Here is a 21,481-nt window from a genome sequence, read left to right as displayed (position 1 = left end):
CTCATACTGTTTAAATCAGTGACACACTTTCATTAAACAACAATTACTTGAATGATCTTCCATTCATTCTTTCGAAAGCAAGGCTTGTTTTTTAAAGAATTATTTCTGTGATAATTTTTTTTTTCTCTTACTCACTGGATGGGTTCTAAGTTTTAAAATGCCCCTTTTATTTTCTTTATATTTTCTATAATTTCCAAAGAGCCCTGGTGGCACAGTGGTTAAGTGTTTAGCTGCTAACCAAAAGGTCCGCAGTTCGAATCCACCAGCCACTCCTTGGAAACCCTACAGGTCAGCTGTACTCTGTCCTATAGGGTCGCTATGAGTCGGAATCAACTTGACGGCAACAAGTGTATGATTTCCAAACATTCTATAATTAGCACATATTACTTCTAGTTTTAGAAAGTAGGTTAATTTGTTGATGTAAACAAGTAAATGTGGCTCTCCCAAAACTCAAACTCACTTAGAACAAATACAAATGCCTAAACCAGACCCTGGGAGGCTCTAGACAACCTGGCCTCTGCCTCCACTCTCCCTCTGTCTTACACTACTCCAGCTGGGCAGCCCAGTGTCTGTTTCCCATACACACTAAGGCCATTTCCCACAGCAGTGTATGGCTTTTGTACTTGTCCCATCTGCCTGGAAGCAGGCACTCCCAGATGACTTACTCCTGCTGATCCTTTAGGTCACTTGGGTCTCAGCTCGAATTCACCTGTCAAAGAGGACCCCCATGCTCACCCAGTCTAAAGAAGGCCTCTCCATCCCATCTCCGTGCTCTGTTTTATTTTCTTCACAGTGTTTACCTGTATTGGAAATTCTCTTGTTTTGTCATTTGTTCACTTGTTCATTTTTTGTCTTCCCTATCAGGCTGTAAGCTTCATGAGGGCAAGAATGTAGCATCTGGAATAGCGAATACTAGTCCACAAAAGTTGTGACTAAAGTTTTGTAGATTTGTAACAAAATCGTCGCCTTTTCCTGAATTAACATTAAACTAAAAGGCATTTGGTAGAGATGTTTATCCTTTAGTCATAACCAAAAAAGTTTCCATTTGCCAACTGCTTTTCATCATCTGCTGATTAGCGCAGTGGTTAAGGCTACAGCTGCCAACCAAAAGGTTGGTAGTTTCAATCCACCAACCACTCCCTGGAGCCCCTGTGGGGCAGCTCTGCTCTGTCATTTAAAAGCTGGGCGTGCAGCACATGAAGGTGACTGTGCGAAAGAACTGGCTGCGAGCAGGGGTTGGTTCCATTGGTTCAAAGTAAGGGCAAATTTACATAACATTAAAGGTTACGTACAAGCTGTCTGTGAAGTCCAACGTTCCTAAACTGGGGACTGACTGTATAGTCTACTCTGTCTTTCAGAATTGTTCCTACTGTAGAAAAACTTATCCCACTCCAAGTATACAACATTTACTTTGCTAAAAGTATACCGCATTTACTCCATTTTGAATTTTTAAACTGATTTTCATTTCTACTGTAATTATGTGACTGTTCTTCTCAATACTTTCAATACCATCCTTTGCTTTGCACTTATCTGACATGATACGGTTAACCATGTTTGTAAGCGTTAGCTGGACTAATATGATTTCCTATGAGAACTGATGCCATCTTTTGGTGGGAAAAATGAACGCACTTTTGTGGGATGACTTAGGTATGTTCTCATCTAGACAAGTTCCCACATAGAAAATTCTTACGTACTCTGAAAAAGGCTCCACAATTTGATAGAAATGTCCCTCAAGGGCATCCAAAAAACTCTTTTAATTCTAGGCTCACCAAACACTTTTCTGATTTATATTTTGGTGCTCTGCATGAATTTACTCATCAGGTAGGCAGATGACCAGATATAAAAGAAGAAAACAGCTTTCTGGTACAAATCAGAGTTGAATACAGCTGAATAGCGAGTAAGTGCCACAGAGCCTGACCACACAAGAATAAACTGACCACTGTGCTGTGCTATTTTCGAAGATCCAGTCTCTTCAAATGGGCCAACATCATCCAAGTATATTGTTAGGGCCAAACTAGTACCAAACTGTCCTTGTACAACATAACTACAAAAAAAAAAAAATCACCCAAAGCATTAATGTCTATAAGAAGACCCCATTTCATAGATCCCAAAGAGTGTTATAAAAATAATTTAAAAATTGACTTTAGGCCCAGGAGATACCTAAAATTGATTTCAGATCCCAGAATAAGGGTAGTGTTTTTTAGAACTTCCACTTCAACAAATTAAAAACAGAAGTGTCCCTGTTCTAATGTTTGCTTCTAGTTCTAGCTATATATATTTAAAATTAAGGGGTTGGAGAAAGAAAATAAAGAGAAAATGAGCATGTGAGACGTCATTTCTGATAACATAATGGTTCCCTCTTTGACCTATTTGGTGCTCAGAATAGTACTTGATCAATGATGACGCACTAAAACTGGCTGGGAGATTTAATTAGAAAAATTAGGTATGATTCTTGTCAAACATGACAGGTCAATGCATTTCAGTATCAGTGCAGTGATTTCCTACAAAGAGCTATCTTCCTATCCCTTTCCTTCAGCTTTTAGATTTTATTCTTACATTTTCCCAACTTACAAAAACCTCATATAAAGTGATTTAGAAATTACAATGTCAATTTATTCTTTCATTATCCCAGAAACACCACACAAACTATAAGGTCTAGATATAATATTATCCTGTGTCAATTATGTTTAAGCATTTAGATATTGAGGTGATTTACATACCTTATTTGATCTCCCCAAATATGTAATTAGATTTTCCCTTCTTGGTAGAGTTGATTGCCTAATTTTGTTTTTGATTAGACAGGGTATAAGGATTTAGGAAGTGAATGAATATTATCTCCTTGAGAACACTAAGAATAGTTTTATAGGCAGTCACCTGAAAGAGTGACATTTTCATTCCTTTGCTTTTTTTTTTTTTTAGAACAAATGAGGCCCTTTTCTTCTAACTCATTCTAAAAATGTGTTGTCATAATGGGTTAAGATCAAAAGCAGTTTGATGAAACAGGAAGCCTTTGATGACATTTTTCATCAAAGTGGGACAACCACAGGAACATACCTGCCAAAAAAAAAGACCAGAACTAAACACCTGCTAATCAGGACACTGCCTTTTCATGACAAGTTTTGGAGATGCTCTTTCAAATGATGTTTTTTTCCAACTCTATTCTATCCTGATCGCAACCAATTTGTCTTTATCATTATATCGCCCTACTTTTGGCCCCATTTGTAGATGTTATTCCTTAATATTACCAAGGAAGGTAGCTTAATTATACCAGAAATGTATCTCCAGGCTCGAAAAAAGATTTTAGGGCTACCCCTGGGAAGGTTTCTTGGAGCAGCAAATGCTATCTGCTGCCTGTGAATTTTCTTGTAGCCTGAGCAAGCGCCCTTTTCTGACTTTTGTCTGTTTTACTTTTCCCTGATATTTAAATGTTTATCTAAACCAAAACCACACCAAACCTACTGTTGTCGAGTCGACTGCAACTCATAGTGACCCTGCAGGACAGAAGAGAACTGCCCCGTAGGGTTTCCTGGGCTGTAAATCTCTACAGAAGCAGACTGCCACATCTTTCGCCCTCAGAGGGGCTGGTGGTTTTTGAATTGCTGACCTTTCGGTTCGCAGCTGAGCACTTTAACCACTGTGCCACCAGGGATAAATGTTTATCTTGAGAAGTCTATTTTCCTTTTGCGTTTTTTTCTTTTTTTTTTTACCACTTCGGTTCACTCACATATGAAACTTAAAATATTCTTACCTTGCCATAGCTATTCCAACAACACAGCCTCCAACTATGGACCAGAATCCAATCCAGCCGGCATCTACCTGTCAGGAAAGTGGCAGACAATATTTAACACAAGACTACCATGCTACTATTTAGAAGGAGTGAAAAAAAACAAAGATCCTCTATAATAAAAATGTTCTAGCTAAAGGACAACAAATCTAGGAAATAGTATCTAAAATGAAAAATCATATGTGACTAATTAATACAAAAAAGTACTTACGTCTAAGTAATGTGTTTTTGATTTTTTATTGGAATATTTAAATCAATAAAACTATCGATGCCATCAAACAAATATTTTTCCAGTATGTAGGACCTGTCTAGCACTGTACCAGGAACTCTAAAGAAAATAGGAAAACCACAAAAGATGGGTCACCAACCTCAAAAAATTTAAATATAACCAACATACACAAAACACCTAGCAAAGAATAAAGTGATAAAACATCTGGCAACAACTTAAAATGACTTAAGAGATCAGAGAAGAGAGAGAGAAATGTGAGACTGAGCAACTGGGGGAGGATGGATAGAGAAAGAGATCTTGAGCTGAATTTCAAATGCAAAGCTCTCTCTCCCGAGAAAGCTTTTGTAGCCCTGCTACTTACTAGCTATGTGACCCTGGGAAAACAATGCCTTCTATGTTTCCTCATCCCTGATGAACTCTTATTATGACTTGGCTTCTGTCCTAACCCACGCTCTAAGCCTTAGTTTCCTCATTAGTAGAATGGGGGATAATAACGTTTTATCTGAGGATTGCTGTTGTTGTTAGGTGCCATCAAGTCAATTTTCAACTCATGATGGCTCCCTGGGACAGAGCAGAACCACCACATAGGGTTGTCTTGGCTGTAATCTTTATGGGCAGGAGTCCTGGTAGCAAAGTGGTTAAGTGCTTGGCTGCTCACCAAAAGGTCGACGGTTTGAATCCACCAGCCGCTCCTTGGGAAAAAGATGTGGCAGTCAGCTTCCATGAAGATTACAGCCTTGGAAATCCTACAGGGCAATTCTAATCTGCCTACTGGGTTGCTACGAGTTGGAATCAACTTGATGGTAATGGTTTTTTGTTTTTTTTTTTAATCTTTATGGGAACAGATCACCAGGTCCTTCTGTCACAGAGCCACCGTCAATCTTTCAGTTAGCAGTCGAGTGCTTAACCATTGTGCCACCAGGGCTCCTTTCTGAGGATTAGTTACTAAATGTAAAATGCTCGACATGTTAGTTGCTGCTATTATTGAAAATCCACGTGTCCCTAACATTGCATTTTTATCTCCTTTCCTCTTCCCATGGTGACCACATACACTTGTTACCATATTTCTTACTCCTGGACTCCTGTAATAATTTTTTAAAAGGTCCACAATCTACTCTGTTCACCATTGCCAGAAAAATTATCTCAATCATTCCACTCACCTGCTGAAAAATAATCTCTGGCTTCTCTTGTGGCTAGAGGGCAAAGTTCAAACTTGAACTACCACTTGGGACCTGCCAAAACTAACTTCTACCTTTCATAATTTTTCCAGTCTTATTTTTCATTACACCTGTGACAGAGCTTGCCAGGTGTCCACTGTAACATAATATGTTATTTTCTTCAACCTGGGCATATAGATTACAGTTCCAGCTCCTACTCGGTTACATGTGACCACATGACTAAGTTTTCATTAATGGAAAAGTGCAGAAGTGAGGTGTGCTACTCCCAGGTTAGAACCTGGACAGCTGTGTGTCTCCTCTGTACTTTCCTTCTCTTTCTGACACCTGGAATCTGGATGTGGTTACACCAGCCTCAACCACACGTATAATGACAAAGTTCTGGGGGGCAGAAGAGCTGCAAAGTGGGAGCAGACTGAGTCTCTCAATCAGTGTGGGGCAAAGAACTGTCCACCAAACTGGGCAACTGTCACAGATTCTTACACAAAGTATCCTAGACTATATGTGAATGAGACATACATCTATTCTTAAGCCTCAGAATTTTGGGGGTCTACTTTACTTCTCACAGTAGCTTAGCGAACCCTAAGTACAGTCATGTACTGCATAACATCCATTCAGACAACGTCCGACTGCATCTAAGCCTGTGGTCGTATTTTTTTGAAATTCGATTCCTTATTAGAACCCTTTAAATTCTTGTTTGTAAATATTTAACATGGGAAAAGAAAAAAAGCCCACCCCACCATTCTTAACTCAGGGGGTAGATGCAGGACCTATAAGAACTGGGTTCAAGACAGGGCTTCCATGTGAACCTTGGCATGGACTCCCTCCCGGGGCATGAAATACCCCCAAAGCTTGAGAACCCAGAGCTGTGCAGCATCTAGAGCCTGCTAGATGTCAGCCTCTGGGGCGGAGTCCTTCTCTGTACTCTGTGCCTGGTGCTGGTGGTGACAGTTGGCCAAGTTCATGATCATCTTGGCTACGAACTTCTGGTAATAAGGCCACCCAAATATCGAGATCTCGGCCTTGCCTTTGGAGTCCACCTGACTCAACAAGGGGAAGGGTCATTTTTACCAGCCATACCTCGAGGTGAACTCTATATAATATGGTGTTAGCACAACATCTAAATCACATAACATCCTATTTCACAGAATGTTTCGTAGACGCTGAGTGATACGTGACTGTAATATAATCACCTTACACAAGTCTTTTTTTTTTTTTACAAGTGTTTGCTGCCAAAAGCAAATATAAATCCTTTCTAGAGGAAAATAAGACCCTAAATCTTAAATTACCTTTACAGTTTTCCAAATCATTGGCACATGGGGCAAGACAGTTCTCTCCTCTGCAGGGCTATCCTTTTTATCAAAGGGCATTTAACATCTTAGTTATCTAGTGCTGCTATAACAGAAATACCACAAATTGGTGGCTTTAACAAACAGAAATTTATTTTTTCACACTTTAGGAGGCTATAAGTCTGAATTCAGGGTGCTGGCTCTAGGGAAAAGCTTTCTCTTTCTGTCAGCTCTGGCTGGGGGGAGGTCCTTGCCTCTTCTGAGCTTCTGCTCCTGGGTAATCTTCATGTGGCTTGGGATCGTTCTTCTCCCATCCCTGTTTCTTTTGCTTGCTTGCTTAATCTCCTTTATATCTGAAAGGAGATAAACGCAAGACACCCTACACTAATCCTACTCATTAACATAACAAAAACAACCCATTCCCAAACGGGATTATAACCACAAGCATAGAGGTTAGGATTTACAATACATATTTTTTAGGGACACAATTCAATCTGTAACACATAGGAAAGAAAAAAAATTTAAGTTTTGGTCCTGCTGTGGGATGGGTGGTGTTGTAAAAACCCTAGACTTTAGATGGGGGTCCTGAAGGGCTATGCCCCAAGAGTAATGGAAAAGTGAAAATATAACAGCACTCTAAGGAACTAAAATTATCCAGTTTAAAATCATCTCAATCTCTGAAACTAGTTTAAGGTGATCCCTAGATTCCTGCCAGAAGCAAACATAAATCCTCTCTAAAGGAAAAGAAAATCATCCTGAAGCTTAAATTATCTCTACAGCTTTTCATATACTATGTCTTTAGCATTCAATCAAAAATAGCCACACACATAACATGAATAAATACCAAAAACAGAAACAGACCCACAAGGAATCCAGATAATGGAATTATGAAATACAAACTTTAGATAACTACCTTCAAGAGTTCAAAAAAAAAAAAAAAAAAGACAAGATTGAGAATTTCTGGAGAAATTTGGAAACTATAAAAAAAGAGTCAAATGAACACTTTAGAACTTAAAATGTAACAAGTGAATTTGGCAATTCATGCATGGATTTAACAGTATAGTACACAGTTGGAAACTGAAAGAGTGGGTTGGAAGAAAGGCCAGAATAAAATGCCTTGTCTGAATCATGGAAAGGAAAAAGGACGGACTATTTAGAAAAGAGTAAGAGATAAAGTGTGATGTTAACATATGTAATTAGAATCCCAGACCGAGGTGACAGAGAGAGTGAATATAAGCTTTGAAGGGATACTGGCTGACAATTTTCAGAAACTGTTAAGAGACATGAAGCCACAGATTAATGAAGCCCTACAAACGTGAAGCAGGATCAATACAACGAAAATCACTACCTAGTTACATCATAACAAAACTGCTGAGACCAAAGACAAAGAAAAAAATTTTAAAAGCAGCCACCTTTTAAGATTGAAAAGTGACTTCTCAATCAAAACAGGGAGAGCCAGAAGAAAATGGATTATTTTCAAAATGTTGAAAGAGGATAACTACCAACCAATAATTCTATGTCCAACAAAAATAAGCTTCAAAAATGAAGGCAAAATGAAGACAATTTCAGACCAAAACAAAACAAAAACTAAACTCAAGTGAGAGTATTTGTCACCTGCAGACCTGCACAAAAGGAAACATTTAAAGAAGTTTGCTATGGATTGAATTGTGCGCCCCCCGTCCCGCCCCCCAAAAAAGTGTTGGAGTCCTGACCCATATACTTGTGGATGTAATCCCATTTGGGAATACAGTTTTCTCTGTTACGTTAGTGAGGCCATGTCAGTGCAGGGTGTGTCTTAAACCTAACCACTTTTGAGATATGAAAAGACCAGATTAGGCACAGAGAAGCAGGGACAAACAGGGAAGACAGATGTTACATGAAGATCACCAAGGAGCTGAGGAACAGAAGTTGCAAGAGAAAGCTCTTCCCCTAGAGCTGAGAGAGCGAGGGTCTTCCTCCAGAGTCAGTGACCTGAATTCAGACTTCTACTACCCTGAGCTGTGAGAAAATAAATTTCTGTTTGGTAAAGCCACCTACTTGTGGTGTTTCTCTTACAGCAGCACTAAGAAACTAAGACAGTGTTCTTTAAGCAAGAGAAAAATGATCACAGAGGGAAGATCAAAGATACAGGAAGATATAAAGAGCAATAGAAAGGGTAAATATAAGAATGAATCTCAGTGAGTACTGACAGTATAAAGCAACAATAATAATGTATTGCACCGTTTAAGGAGCCTGCGTGGTGCAGTGGTTAAGAGGTCCACTGCTAACCAAAAGGTCAGCAGTTTGAATCTACTAGCTGTTCCTTGGAAGTCCTATGGGACAATTCTACTCTGTCCTATAAGGTCATTACGAGTTGGAATCAATTCAGTGGCAATGGGTTTAATGGGTACAGTTTAAAAAACAATAGCACAGATGATGGAAGAGGGTTAAACAGAGTTAAAGGGTTCTAAGGGCCTTGACTGCCCCGGAAGAGGTAAAAGCACTGATTTATAATGAACATTGGTAAGTGTGCATGCTGTAGTTTCCAGCATAAAACTAAAAAAAAAGTCTGTAACTACCAAGCTAAAGGGGGAAAAGTAGTATAATAAAAAATAATTAATTGATTCAGAGGAAGGTAAGACAGCAAAGAAAAAAGATAGACTAGGCTGAATAAAATGAAAAACAGTAGTAAGATGGTATATTCAAACCTAAATTTATCAGTAATTACATTAAATGTAAATGGATCAAATGCTTCAATTAAAACAAAGATTATTAAAAAAAAAAAAAAGAAAACAGTGATGTGCTCCTTACAAGAGGCGTATCTAAAGAAAGTTTAAAAGTTAAAAAAAACATAAAAAATTACATAGTCGATTCGTGTTATTTATGGTAGTTACATTTTATGAAGTTGCCACAAACACTGAGTTAGTGATACTGAACCATTGCCCCTAGGGGAAATACAGGGTTAGGTTCCTGAGAGCCTCTGGCTACAACATTTTCATCAACTGATTAATACATAATCTTTTTTTATGTGTGCTTCTGTTTCATGATATGTTGCTGACTATTTAAGGTCGAGGAGCTGATGCCAGTGCTGTGGTTAAGAGCACAAAAGGTTGGCAGCTCAAATCCACCAGCCACTCCTTGGAAACCCTATGGGCCAGCTCTACTCCATCCTATGAGTCAGCATTGACTTGACGGCAGTGAGTTTTGGTATTTAACATTGAACTCATGGTCAACAGCCATGACTGTGTTCCTGGACTAAGCCCAAGTTGTCCAAGTAATCCTTAGCAGAGTACTATCTAGGTCCTCACTTCTAAAGCTTTGTCTTCATGACATATCAACAGGATCTCCAGTGCTTTAACAAAGTATTAATGAGCTTTTACTACTCTGGCTGGGCAAGAATGCCAGTAACTGCTTGACCTCTACTATTTTTGTTCTGCTTCCAACTCCATGACAGCCTCCGTCTGTTAAGCCTCTAGTAGCTTTGCCCTGTACACCTACCAAAGTATACCCACACCATAACCAGCAATTCTAGTCCTAGATACACATTCAACAGAAATGTGTACAGAAGTGCACCAAGAGACACGTAAAAAAACATTTATACAGCATTGTTAGGGACAGTCAAAAACTGGAAATGATCCAAATATTCATCAAAAGCAGAATGAATAAATTGTTGTTTATTCATATGATGGAATATCATACCAGTGCACTGGATTTCTTGCATTTATCCCTCCAAATCTCTCTTTACGCCTTTCTACCCTTCTATCTGGGAGCAAGGAGGAGGAATGGATGGGAGCAAGCTGTAAAGGTTACTTTTTAAAAAATGACATAACCCTATCCTGCAACCAGAGAGAAAGTAAGAAATGAGAAGTAGGAATAGTCATATTTGGTGATGAGATCTTAACCTTCCTTATAAAGCATGAAGCAAGGATAAAGGACGAAGTCAACAAAACTAAGATTTTCCTTTATTTTTCCATCCGTTTATCAGCATCATTAATGACACCCAAAGAAATGTGAAATTCAAGGCTCTTAACCGAAATCAAGGAAGGAAATCAGTATTGTTTTACTATACAGCTATTCCATAAGGATCTAACTTTTTCAATAATGGTATAATGTATAACCTACGCTTTGCAGCTAAAACCAGTATTTATAATTTAAATGAACGAAAATACCTACAATACATAAAGAAATAAAATACTTACTTGGCTCACATGCACTGGTGTTAAAATTAAGTCCAGAACTCCAGACCAGCCAGCGAATACACCAAGTGGTATGGCATATGCTAAAGCAATCATCAAAAATCTCAAATTGCTGTAAAAAAGAGTTGAAAGAAAATGTCATCACAAATTAAAACACCAGAATTTAAACTCTTACTCACGAAAAATATAAATCATTTGGAAACTGGAATACTAGAATCAGAAATAGAAAGTATTTGTCAATTTGTTAATTCAAAGTTATTTAAATTTTTATGAGAATAATCATTTTTGTCATATTGCTTAAAATTGACCAATATTTATTTTATTACATAGATGAACAGCCAGCATTATTTCACAGAAATAAGTAGGTAGTTCAGTGAAGAGAAAGCAAACCTGTATTTGAAAGGACAAATGCTATTTCTCCCTATGAACAAGGTGTAGAGGGAAAAGGCAAAGACTCAACAGAAGTGTATAACTCAATAGTTTTATTATTTATTTACATGGTAACTTTCATTTTATTTTTCATAATTTCTGAAGTTTTTATTAATAAAATTTTCCAATAGGCAATACAATTTAAATAACTCAAAATCAAAAGGTATGAAAGTATGGGGCAAAAAAACAAAACACCTTCCTCTTATTTCTATTCCTTAGCCACACAGTGCCTTGCCCTACGATTACCAATGTTACCAGTCTCTTGGGTAACTGCCCAAAAATATTTCATAAATACACAAGCCAATACAAATATATACATTCTTTTCTCCACCTTTTACCACAAATGCTAGCATATAACCACTTGCTGAACCCTGCTTTTTTAACTGAATTGGGCTTAGAGTTCATTCCATCATCTCTACCCAAAGAGCTGTCTCAATCTTTCTAATACCTGCATAGTATTTCATTGTCTCGGTGTATCGTTAATCATTTAACCAGCCCCCTCTACTGATTAAAAAAAAAAAGTGGGTCTTTCAATGAGATGGATACACACCGTAGCTGCAACAATGGGCTCAAGCATAACGATGACTGTGAGGATGGCACAGGACCCGGCAGTGTTTCATTCTGTTGTGCACAGGATCACTGTGAGTCAGAACTGACTTGACAGCACCTAACAAATAACAACTCTACTGATAGATATTTTGGTTTTTTCTTAGTCTTTTGCTTTTATGGTCATTTTACATGTGTGTTAGTGCAACTGTAGGATCGATTCCTAGAAGGGCAACTGCCATGTCAGAGAGTATGTAATTTTAATCAATATTACCAATTGCCCTCCACAGAGGTTGTACCAATTTATGCTACCATTGGCAACTGTTTGAGAGTTCCTGTTTCTCCTAAACCTCACCAAACATAGGTGCTGGCAATTTGGTCGGGGGGGGAGGGGTTCTTTTTTCCAATTTGATAAGTGAAAAGTGGTATTTCAGTATAGTTACAAGTTTATCCTCTTATCTGAGATGTTTGCTTATTTTGACACATATAAGTCATATGATTTTTCCTTTCTGTAAATGGTCTGTTTATATCCTTTGGCCATTTTTCTATAGAATCATTGGTCATTTTCTTATTTCTTTGTAAGTGCTCTTTATATACTAGGGTAGTAAGTTCTGTATTGATGATAATAGAAGTTAGAAATAGTCCCAGTTTGTCATTTTGATTTGTCAAAGTGGTTTTGCCCTGTAGAAATTCTTTGTTTTTTTATATCGTTGAGTTTATAAACACCATTAACTGAATAAATTCAAATAAATATTTGTTGAATTAATGGATCTATATCTCACCACCCCACACTTCTAGTTGAGATGCTATCTTTACTAAACATATGGGTTTATTTTGGAAATTTTGATTATATTTCATTGTTCTGTTTACTTATTCATTCACCATTTTAAATATTACAGCTTCATGAAATGTGTTAATATCTGATAGGGCTAGTTCCTTCTCATAACTCCTTTTTTTCAGATTTTTTAAAAGCTATTCTCACACGTCTGTTTTTCCATTATGAACTTTCAAAATCAATTTGTATAATTAGGGAAAAACCCTGTTGACATTTTAAAATTTAGAAGCATGAGAAATGTAAATTAATTCAGGGAAAAGTAACATCCTTTCGACGTGGAGTTTTCCAGTTGAAGAACATGGTAATGCCCCTCTATTTATTCGTATCCTCTTTTGTGCTCCTTAAAAACACTTAAAATATTTCTTTTTTAGGCATATCATGATTATCATTACAGTTATTACAAGGTATTTTATCTTTTTTGTTGTATTGCAAGTTGGTCTTTTTTTTTTTTTTTTTGCTAACTGGTTGTTGTTTTTATATACAAAAGCTATTGTTTTCTAAACATTAATTCTCTTATTGTTCCAAACAAAACAGTAACCTTTGACATTGGAACGGCTTTAACTATAGGGACCTTGACTGATAGGACAATGATACACCCAAAGAATATCAGTAAAGGTAAAAATCTAAATAGTAATTTCTTTATAAAATTTATCGTATCAGTGTAGACAAGTTTGTACAGAAATACATTTCTGCTTTAAAAATATCCTACCACTTTTTGTCTCCCTGAAACTCCCCCAAATAGTTCCCTTTACCCTGTCATTCATAATATAATGCTCTGAAAACAAGAAAGTTGAATCTAATTTGTTTAGAAGCATTGAAAAATTACTAAAGAACAGGGAAATCCTAGATTTAGTAATTAATCTATAAATACTAATTTGAAATTTCAATCTCTGGAATATTTACCAATATCCTCTCCTTTTAAGCTAAATTTTTTTTTTTTTTTCAGACTTGGGCTGCCAGACTTTTGCTTCCAGCTATGACAGAGTAGTTGCAGCTATGACTGGTGGCACAGTGGTTAAGAGCTTGGCTGCTAACTGGCAGCTAACCAGTAGGTTGGCAGTTGGAATCCACCAGTCGCTCCTTTGAAGCCCTATGGGGCAGCTCCACTCTGTCCTATAGGGTCACTATGAGTCGGAATTGACTTGATGGCAATGGGTTTATGACAGAGAAACTGGCATCAGAACAGCCCTTGGGTTTTCTATTTGTTTGCCCAAATAAAACACAAAATGAAGCCCACACAAGTTCAAGGTAATTAGTAATCAAACTACCCACTAAAAGAAAATTTAACTGATTTTAGAGGAAGATAAGAGAATTCAGAGTCTCTATATTGTATCATCCATTATACACCCACTTAAAAAAAAAAACCCACTGCCGTCGAGTTGATTCCGACTCATAGCGACCCTATAGGACAGAGTAGAACTGCCCCATATTATACACAGTATACAAGAAAACATTTTTGGACATGCTTTTTTTTATGGTAGGCAGGATTCTAAAGGTACCCTCCAAAGATTCCCATCCCCCAGTTATTCAGACACTAATCTAGGTACTGTTTTGAAGGGACTCTGCAGATATAATTAAGGTTACTAATCAGTTAATCTGGAATTATTAGGGAAAGCAAGATCCAGAGAGATTTAACAGAAGGGGAAGTTGGAGATACTCAACAGGTGAGAAGAACTCCATGCAGTACTGCTATCTTTGAAGATGAAGGGGACTATAAACTAGAAAATGCGGTGGCTTCCTAAAGTTGAAAACACTCCCAGCAACGGCCAGCAAGAAAAGAGCTCCATGGAACTGAATTCTCCTAATAACTGGAATGATTCTAGGAGAAGATTCCTCCAAATTTCTGGGTAAGAGGTGAGACTGACCGACAACTTGATTTTGGTCTTGAGGAACCCAGAAGAGACAAACCAGGTGAGTCTACTGGATTCTGTCCTAAAGAACTGTAATATAATATATTTGTGTTGTTTTAAGCTGCTAAATTGGTGACAATTTGTTAGAAAAGCTATAGAAAACAAACATACATGCAAGGAAATAAGAAATGTGACCCAAAGTCACACACAGACACACACACACACACATACACACAAGCAGTCAATATAAACTAGCCCTAAGACAGCCCAGATGTTGGAGTTGGCAGAGGTTTTAAAGCAGCTATGTTTACTTATGTCTTACTGACTAGGCAAAGGCATTCTACTGTGTGGATCATAACAAATTATGGATAACACTGCAAAGAATGGGAATTCCAGAACACTTAATTGTGCTCATATGGAACTTGTATAAAGATCAACAGGCTGTCATTCAAACAGAACAAGAGGATACTGCATGGTTTAAAGTCAGGAAAGGTTGTGTCAGGGTTGTATCCTTTCACCATACTTGTTCAATCTGTATGCTGAACAAATAATCTGAGAAGCTGGACTATATGAAGAAGAACAGGGTATCAGGAATAGAGGAAGACTCATTAACAACCTGAGATATGCAGATGACACAACCTTCCTTGCTCAAAGTAAAGAGGACTTGAAGCACTTACTGATGAAGATCAAAGACCGCAGCCTTCAGTATGGATTACATCTCAACGTAAAGAAAACAAAAATTCTCACTATTGGACCAATAAGCAACATCATGATTAATGGAGAAAAGTTGTCAAGGATTTCATTTACTTAGATCCTCGGATCCATAATCAACGCCCACAGAAGCAGCTGTCATGAAATCAAATGATGTATTGCATTGGACAAAAGGCCTTTAAAGTGTTAAAAAGCAGAGATGTAATTTTGAGGACTAAGGTGTGCCTGACCCAAAAAGCCACGGTATTTTCCACTGCCTCATATATATGCAAAAGCTGGACAACAAATAAGGAAGACCAAAGAAGAATTGATGCCTTTGGATTATTGAACATATGGACTGCCAGAAGAATGAACAAATCTGTCTTGGAAGAAGTACAGCCAGAATGTTCCTTAGAAGCGAGGATGGCAAGACTTCATCTCACATACTTTGGACACGTTATCAGGAGGGACCAATTCCTAGAAAAGGACTTCATGCTTGGTAAAGCAGAGGGTCAGTGAAAAAGAGGAAGACCCTCAACAAGACAAACTGACACTGTGGCTGCAACAATGGGCTCAAACATAGCAATGATTGTGAGGATGGAGCACGACTGGGCAGTGTTTCATTGTACATGTGTTGCTGTGAATTGTAACTGACTCAACAGCACCTAACAACAACACTATAAGTATATTCAAAGAATTAAACAAAAAGACAGTCTTAATGCAAATGTTTCATATTTGATGAAAACCATTAATGTACAAAACCAACAGGCATTACTAAACTCCAAGAAAAATAAATACAAAGAAAACCATGCAGCTAAATATATACATCATAGTCACACTGCTAAAAATCAAGGTAAAACAGAAAATTTTGAAAGCACGAGAAAAATATACATACATAGGAACAACAACAACAACAAAAGGAACAGATGGAAAACAAATAGCAAAACAGCAGACTTAAACATAACCACATCAATAAGTATATTAGATGTAAAAGGCCTACATTTTAATTAAAAGGAAGACATTGTCAGACTGTATAAAAAATGAGACATCTATATGCTGTATGGACCACGGATGCAGTGGTTAAGAGTTCGGCTGCTAACCAAAGGGTTGGCAGTTCAAATCCACCAGCTGCTCCCTGGAAACACTATTGGGCAGTTCTACTCTGTCTTGTAGGGTCGCTATGAGTAGGAATCAACTCGATGGCAACAGGTTTACATGCTCTGTACAAAAGACACACTTTATATACACGGATACAAATTGGTCTAAAGTAAAAGGACGAAAAGAGGTAAGCCACAGAAACAATGGATATTTAGGGCAAACAGGAAAATTAAACATTAAACCAGGTAAATTTCTAGTTTCTGCCAAGGTGGTGATCTACTCCAAGGGTTAGCTCCTTCTATATAAAATCAATTTTGGACAAAGCAAAGCTGTGAGAGAAAAGCATAAATTCCAGGAACTTAAAAAAAAAAAAAAAAAGCATGAGAAATATCTGGGCAAACTAAAAGCTGTCTTGAACTTTAGTGTATGTGCACGTGTGTGAGTGCACCTTGGGGAGTATGGGAGCACCAGCCAGGCAAAGGAGAGAAGTCGAATCTGGCATATGATAAAAGTAAAAGTATGGAAAAAGAGAAACCATGGATACCCTAGCAAAAAGAAAGCTTAGTATGCCCAAATAAGAGAAAGCTGTATGACGTAAGTATCACACAACGTAGAAGTTAAAAAAAAAAAAAAAAAAAACCTGTAAAAGACAAACAGGGGCTCATAATGATAAATGTTTCAATACACCAGGAAGACACAATAAATGTAAAATTTCATATGCTTAATAATATGACCTCAAGATAGACAAAGAAAAATAGATCTACAAAGGGAGACAAATCCAGTCATTGTTCTATCATCTCAAAAATGGAATAAGCAGACAAAATAAAAAAATCAGTGAGGATTTAGAAGACTGAGAAACCTTATCAATAATGGAACCTAATAGATCCATATAGAATGCTATAACTCAGCAACTGTAGAATACATTCTTGGTAAGTACATATAAAAACCAAAAACCAAACCTGCTATGGTTGAGTTGATTTCAACTCATAGCAACCCTACAGGACTGAGTAGAACTGCCCCACAGGGTTTCCAAGGAGCCGCTGGTGAATTCAAACTGTGGACCTTTTGGTTAGCAGCCAAGCTCTTAACCACTGTGCCACATATAGAACATTACAAAACTCAACATATGAGTCATAAAATAAATCTCAATAAATCTATAAGAACTGAAGAACATGTACTAATCACAATGCAATTACTCAAGACAGCAGTAACAAAAACATAGAAAGAAAATCTCTGTGTATTTTGAATTAACACACTTCTAAATAACATAGATCAAACAGAAAGCATAATGGAAATTACAAGACTTTTAACTGGATAACGATAAATATATCAAAACTTGTGGGACATACCTAAAGCCATGTTTAGAGGGAAATTCATATTTTAAATGCATATATTAGAAAAAAAGAAAAGTTGAAAATTAATTATCTAAAAAAACCACAAATAAAGAAAGTAGGGAAAAGAAAGAAATAAAGGGCAGAAATTTAAAAATTTTTTAAAAAGCCAATAGAAACGATCAACAAATACAAGTCTGGTTCTTTGAGCAGACCAATAAAATTAATTAGCCTTTGACGAGCAATGAGAAGGAGAGAAAGCACAATTAATACCAGGAATAAAAAGGGGACATTGCTATAGATCTTGCAGGCATTAAAAAGACAATAAGATTGGTTTAAAATAAAAAATTGGTAACTGTTAATAGATTAAAAAAAATCATTATTTCAATAATACAGAAAAAAGGTTTGAAAAATTGAAAAATTCATGATGAGTGTTTAGCCAACTAAAAATAGAAGGGAATTTTCTTAATTTGCAAACATCATACTGAAGTTCCTGGTCTGAGACTTGAGCAAGACAAAGATTCTTGCTATGACCACTTCTATCTAACATTGTACTGATCCTAGTAAAAGCAATGACAGGAAGAATAGGCAAAACAGAGAAAACCAGAAATGAAGAAAAAAATACTCATTATTTGCAGATATGACTAAACAGAAAATCTAAAACAATATACAGATAAATTATTAGAATTAGTTTGGTAATGTTGCCAGATACTAAAATGTCCTTTCTATACACCAGCAACAGACTGAGAATGTAATTTTAGAAGCTTATAAGCTTTTTTTTTTATAAGCCTTAGGAAAAAAACAAAACTAAGACTACACCTTAAAAACGTGTAAGAGTTCTACACGGAAGACTATGAAATATTATTGTTGTTGTTGTTAGGTGCCGTCGAGTCAGTTCCGACTCATAGCGACCCTATGCACAACTGAGAGAAACACTGCCTGGTCCTGCGCCACCCTCACAATCTCATTGTTGCAGCCACTGTGTCAATCCACCTTGTTGAGGGTCTTCCTCTTTTCCGCTGACCCTGTACTCTGCCAAGCATGATGTCCTTCTCCGGGGACTGATCCCTCCTGACAACATGTCTAAAGTATGTAAGACGCAGTCTCGCCATTCTTGCCTCTAAGGAGCATTCTGACCACGCTACTTCCAAGACAGATTTGTTCTTTCTTTTGGCGGTCCACGGTATATTCAATATTCTTCGCCAACACCACCATTCAAAAGCGTCCACTCTTCTTTGGTTTTCCTTATTCATCATTCAGCTTTCACATGCATATGGCGTGATTGAAGATACCATGGCTTGGGTCAGATGCACCTTAGTCTTCAGGGTGACATCTTCGCTCTTCAACACTTTGAAGAGGCCCTTTGCAGCAGATTTACCCAATGCAATGCGTCTTTTGATTTCTTGGCTGCTGCTTCCATGGCTGTTGATTGTGGATCCAAGTAAAATGAAATCCTTGACAACTTCAATCTGTTCTCCGTTTATCATGATGTTGCTCATTGGTCCAGTTGTGAGGATTTTTGTTTTCGTTATGTTGAGGTGTAATCCATACTGAAGGCTGTGGTCTTTGATCTTCATTAGTAAGTGCTTCAAGTCCTCTTCACTTTCAGCAAGCAAGGTTGTGTCATCTGCATAATGCAGGTTGTTAATGAGTCTTCCTCCAATCCTGATGCCCAGTTCTTCTTCATAGAGTCCAGCTTCTCGTATTATTTGCTTAGCATACAGATTAAATAGGTATGGTGAAAGAATGCAACCCTGCTGCACACCTTTCCTGACTTTAAACCATGCAGTATCCCCTTGTTCTGTCCGAACAACTGCCTCTTGATCTGCTTAAAGGTTCCTCATGAGCACAACTAAGTGTTCTGGAATTCCCATTCTTCGCAGTGTTATCCATAGTTTGTAATGATCCACACAGTCGAATGCCTTTGCATAGTCAAACATCCTTCTGGTATTCTCTGCTTTCAGCCAGGATCCATCTGACATCAGCAATGATATCCCTGGTTCCACGTCCTCTTCTGAAACCGGCCTGAATTTCTGGCAGTTCCCTGTTGATATACTGCTACAGCCGTTTTTGAATGATCTTCAGCAGAATTTTGCTTGAGTGTGATATTAATGATATTGTTCTATAATTTCCATGTTCGGTTGGATCACCTTTCTTGGGAATAGGCATAAATATGGATCTCTTCCAGTCAGTTGGCCAGGAAGCTGTCTTCCATATTTCTTGGCATAGACGATTGAGCACCTCCAGCGCTACGTCTGTTTGTTGAAACATCTCAATTGATATTCCATCAATTCCTGGTGCCTTGTTTTTCGCCAATGTCTTCAGAGCAGCCTGGACTTCTTCCTTCAGTACCATCGGTTCCTGATCATATGCCACCTCTTGAAATGGTTGAACATCGACTAATTCTTTTTGGTTAATGACTCTGTGTATTCCTTTCATTTTCTTTTTTTACACAATTGAATTTTTTTGTTTTTTTAAATTTTTATTGAGCTTCAAGTGAACGTTTACAAATCAAGTCAGTCTGTCACGTATAAGTTTATATACACCTTACTCCATACTCCCACTTGCTCTCCCCGGAATGAGTCAGCCCTTCCAGTATCTCCTTTCGTGACAATTTTGCCAGCTTCCAGCCCTCTCTACCCTCCCATCCCCCCTCCAGACAGGAGATGCCAACACAGTCTCAAGTGTCCACCTGATACAAATAGCTCACTCTTCATCAGCATCTCTCTCCTACCCACTGTCCAGTCCCTTCCGTGTCTGATGAGTTGTCTTCGGGAATGGTTCCTGTCCTGGGCCAACAGAAGGTTTGGGGACCATGACCGCTGGGATTCCTCTAGTCTCAGTCAGACCATTAAGTATGGTCTTTTTGTGAGAATTTGGGGTCTGCATCCCACTGATCTCCTGCTCCCTCAGGAGCACCTTCCATCTTCTTTTGATGCTTTGTGCGTCGTTTACTATTTTCTCCATGGAATCCTTCACTACTGCAACTCAAGGCTTGAATTTTTTCTTCAGTTCTTTCAGCTTGAGAAACACCGAGCGTGTTCTTCCCTTTTGGTTTTCCATCTCCAGCTCTTTGCACATGTCATTATAATACTTTACTTTGTCTTCTCGAGCCGCCCTTTGAAATCTTCTGTTCAGTTCTTTTACTTCATCAATTCTTCCTTTTGCTTTAGCTGTTCGACACTCAAGAGCAAGTTTCAGAGTCTCCTCTGACATCCATCTTGGTCTTTTCTTTCTTTCCTGTCTTTTCAATGACCTCTTGCTTTCTTCATGGATGATGTCCTTGATGTTATTCCACAACTCGTCTGGTCTTCGGTCACTAGTGTTCAATGCGTCAAATCTGTTCTTCAGATGGTCTCTAAATTCAGGTGGGATATACTCAAGGTCATATTTTGGTTCTCGTGGACTTGCTCTGATTTTCTTCAGTTTCAGCTTGAACTTGCATATGAGCAATTGATGGTCTGTTCCACAGTTGGCCCCTGGCCTTGTTCTGACTGAGGATATTGAGCTTTTCCATCATCTCTTTCCACAGATGTAGTCACTTTGATATCTGTGCGTTCCATCTGGTGAGGTCCATGTGTATAGTCGCCGTTTATGTTGGTGAAAGAAGGTATTTGCAATGAAGAAGTCGTCGGTCTTGCAAAATTCTATCATTCAATCTCCGGCATTGTTTCTACCACCCAGGCCATATTTTCCAACTACTGATCCTTCTTCTTTGTTTCCAACTTTCGCATTCCAATCACCAAATAATTATCAATGCATCTTGATTGCATGTTTGATCAATTTCAGACTGCAGCAGCTGATAAAAATCTTCTATTTCTTTATCTTTGGCCCTAGTGGTTGGTGCATAAATTTGAATAACAGTCATATTAACTGGTCTTCCTTGTAGGCATATGGATATTATCCTAACACCGACAGCATTGTACTTCAGGATAGATCTTGAAACCTTCTTTTTGACGATGAATGCAACGCCATTCCTCTTGATTTGTCATTCCCAGCATTGTAGACTCTATGATTGTCTGATTCAAAATGGCCAATACCAGTCCATTT

At 37.9% G+C, this 21,481-nt stretch overlaps 1 protein-coding gene across 6 annotated transcripts in view; it reads right to left on the bottom strand.

Moving 5' to 3' along the window:
- The window catches only part of SLC49A4 (solute carrier family 49 member 4), a 121,281-nt gene that overhangs the window by 46,018 nt on the left and 53,782 nt on the right, over nt 1–21,481 (bottom strand). For 5 of the 6 annotated variants that reach the window (XR_010322905.1, XM_064290892.1, XM_003412961.4 and 2 more), the window contains exons 5-6: nt 10,656–10,764; nt 3,749–3,816 (exon numbers count right to left, since the gene is read on the bottom strand). Coding sequence is in view for 5 of the 6 variants with exons in the window: in XM_064290892.1 (XP_064146962.1) it covers nt 3,749–3,816; nt 10,656–10,764 (177 nt within the window). In the remaining variant the exon portion in view is untranslated. Of the gene's footprint in view, nt 1–2,882; nt 3,055–3,748; nt 3,817–10,655; nt 10,765–21,481 lie in introns of those variants that run through there. The other variant, XM_064291022.1, reaches the window with a different exon arrangement.

This window comes from Loxodonta africana, chromosome 1 (assembly GCF_030014295.1).
Source record: "Loxodonta africana isolate mLoxAfr1 chromosome 1, mLoxAfr1.hap2, whole genome shotgun sequence".
In the NCBI taxonomy this organism is placed as follows: Eukaryota; Metazoa; Chordata; class Mammalia; order Proboscidea; family Elephantidae; genus Loxodonta; species Loxodonta africana.
This window is presented reverse-complemented; position numbering and strand designations above follow the sequence as displayed.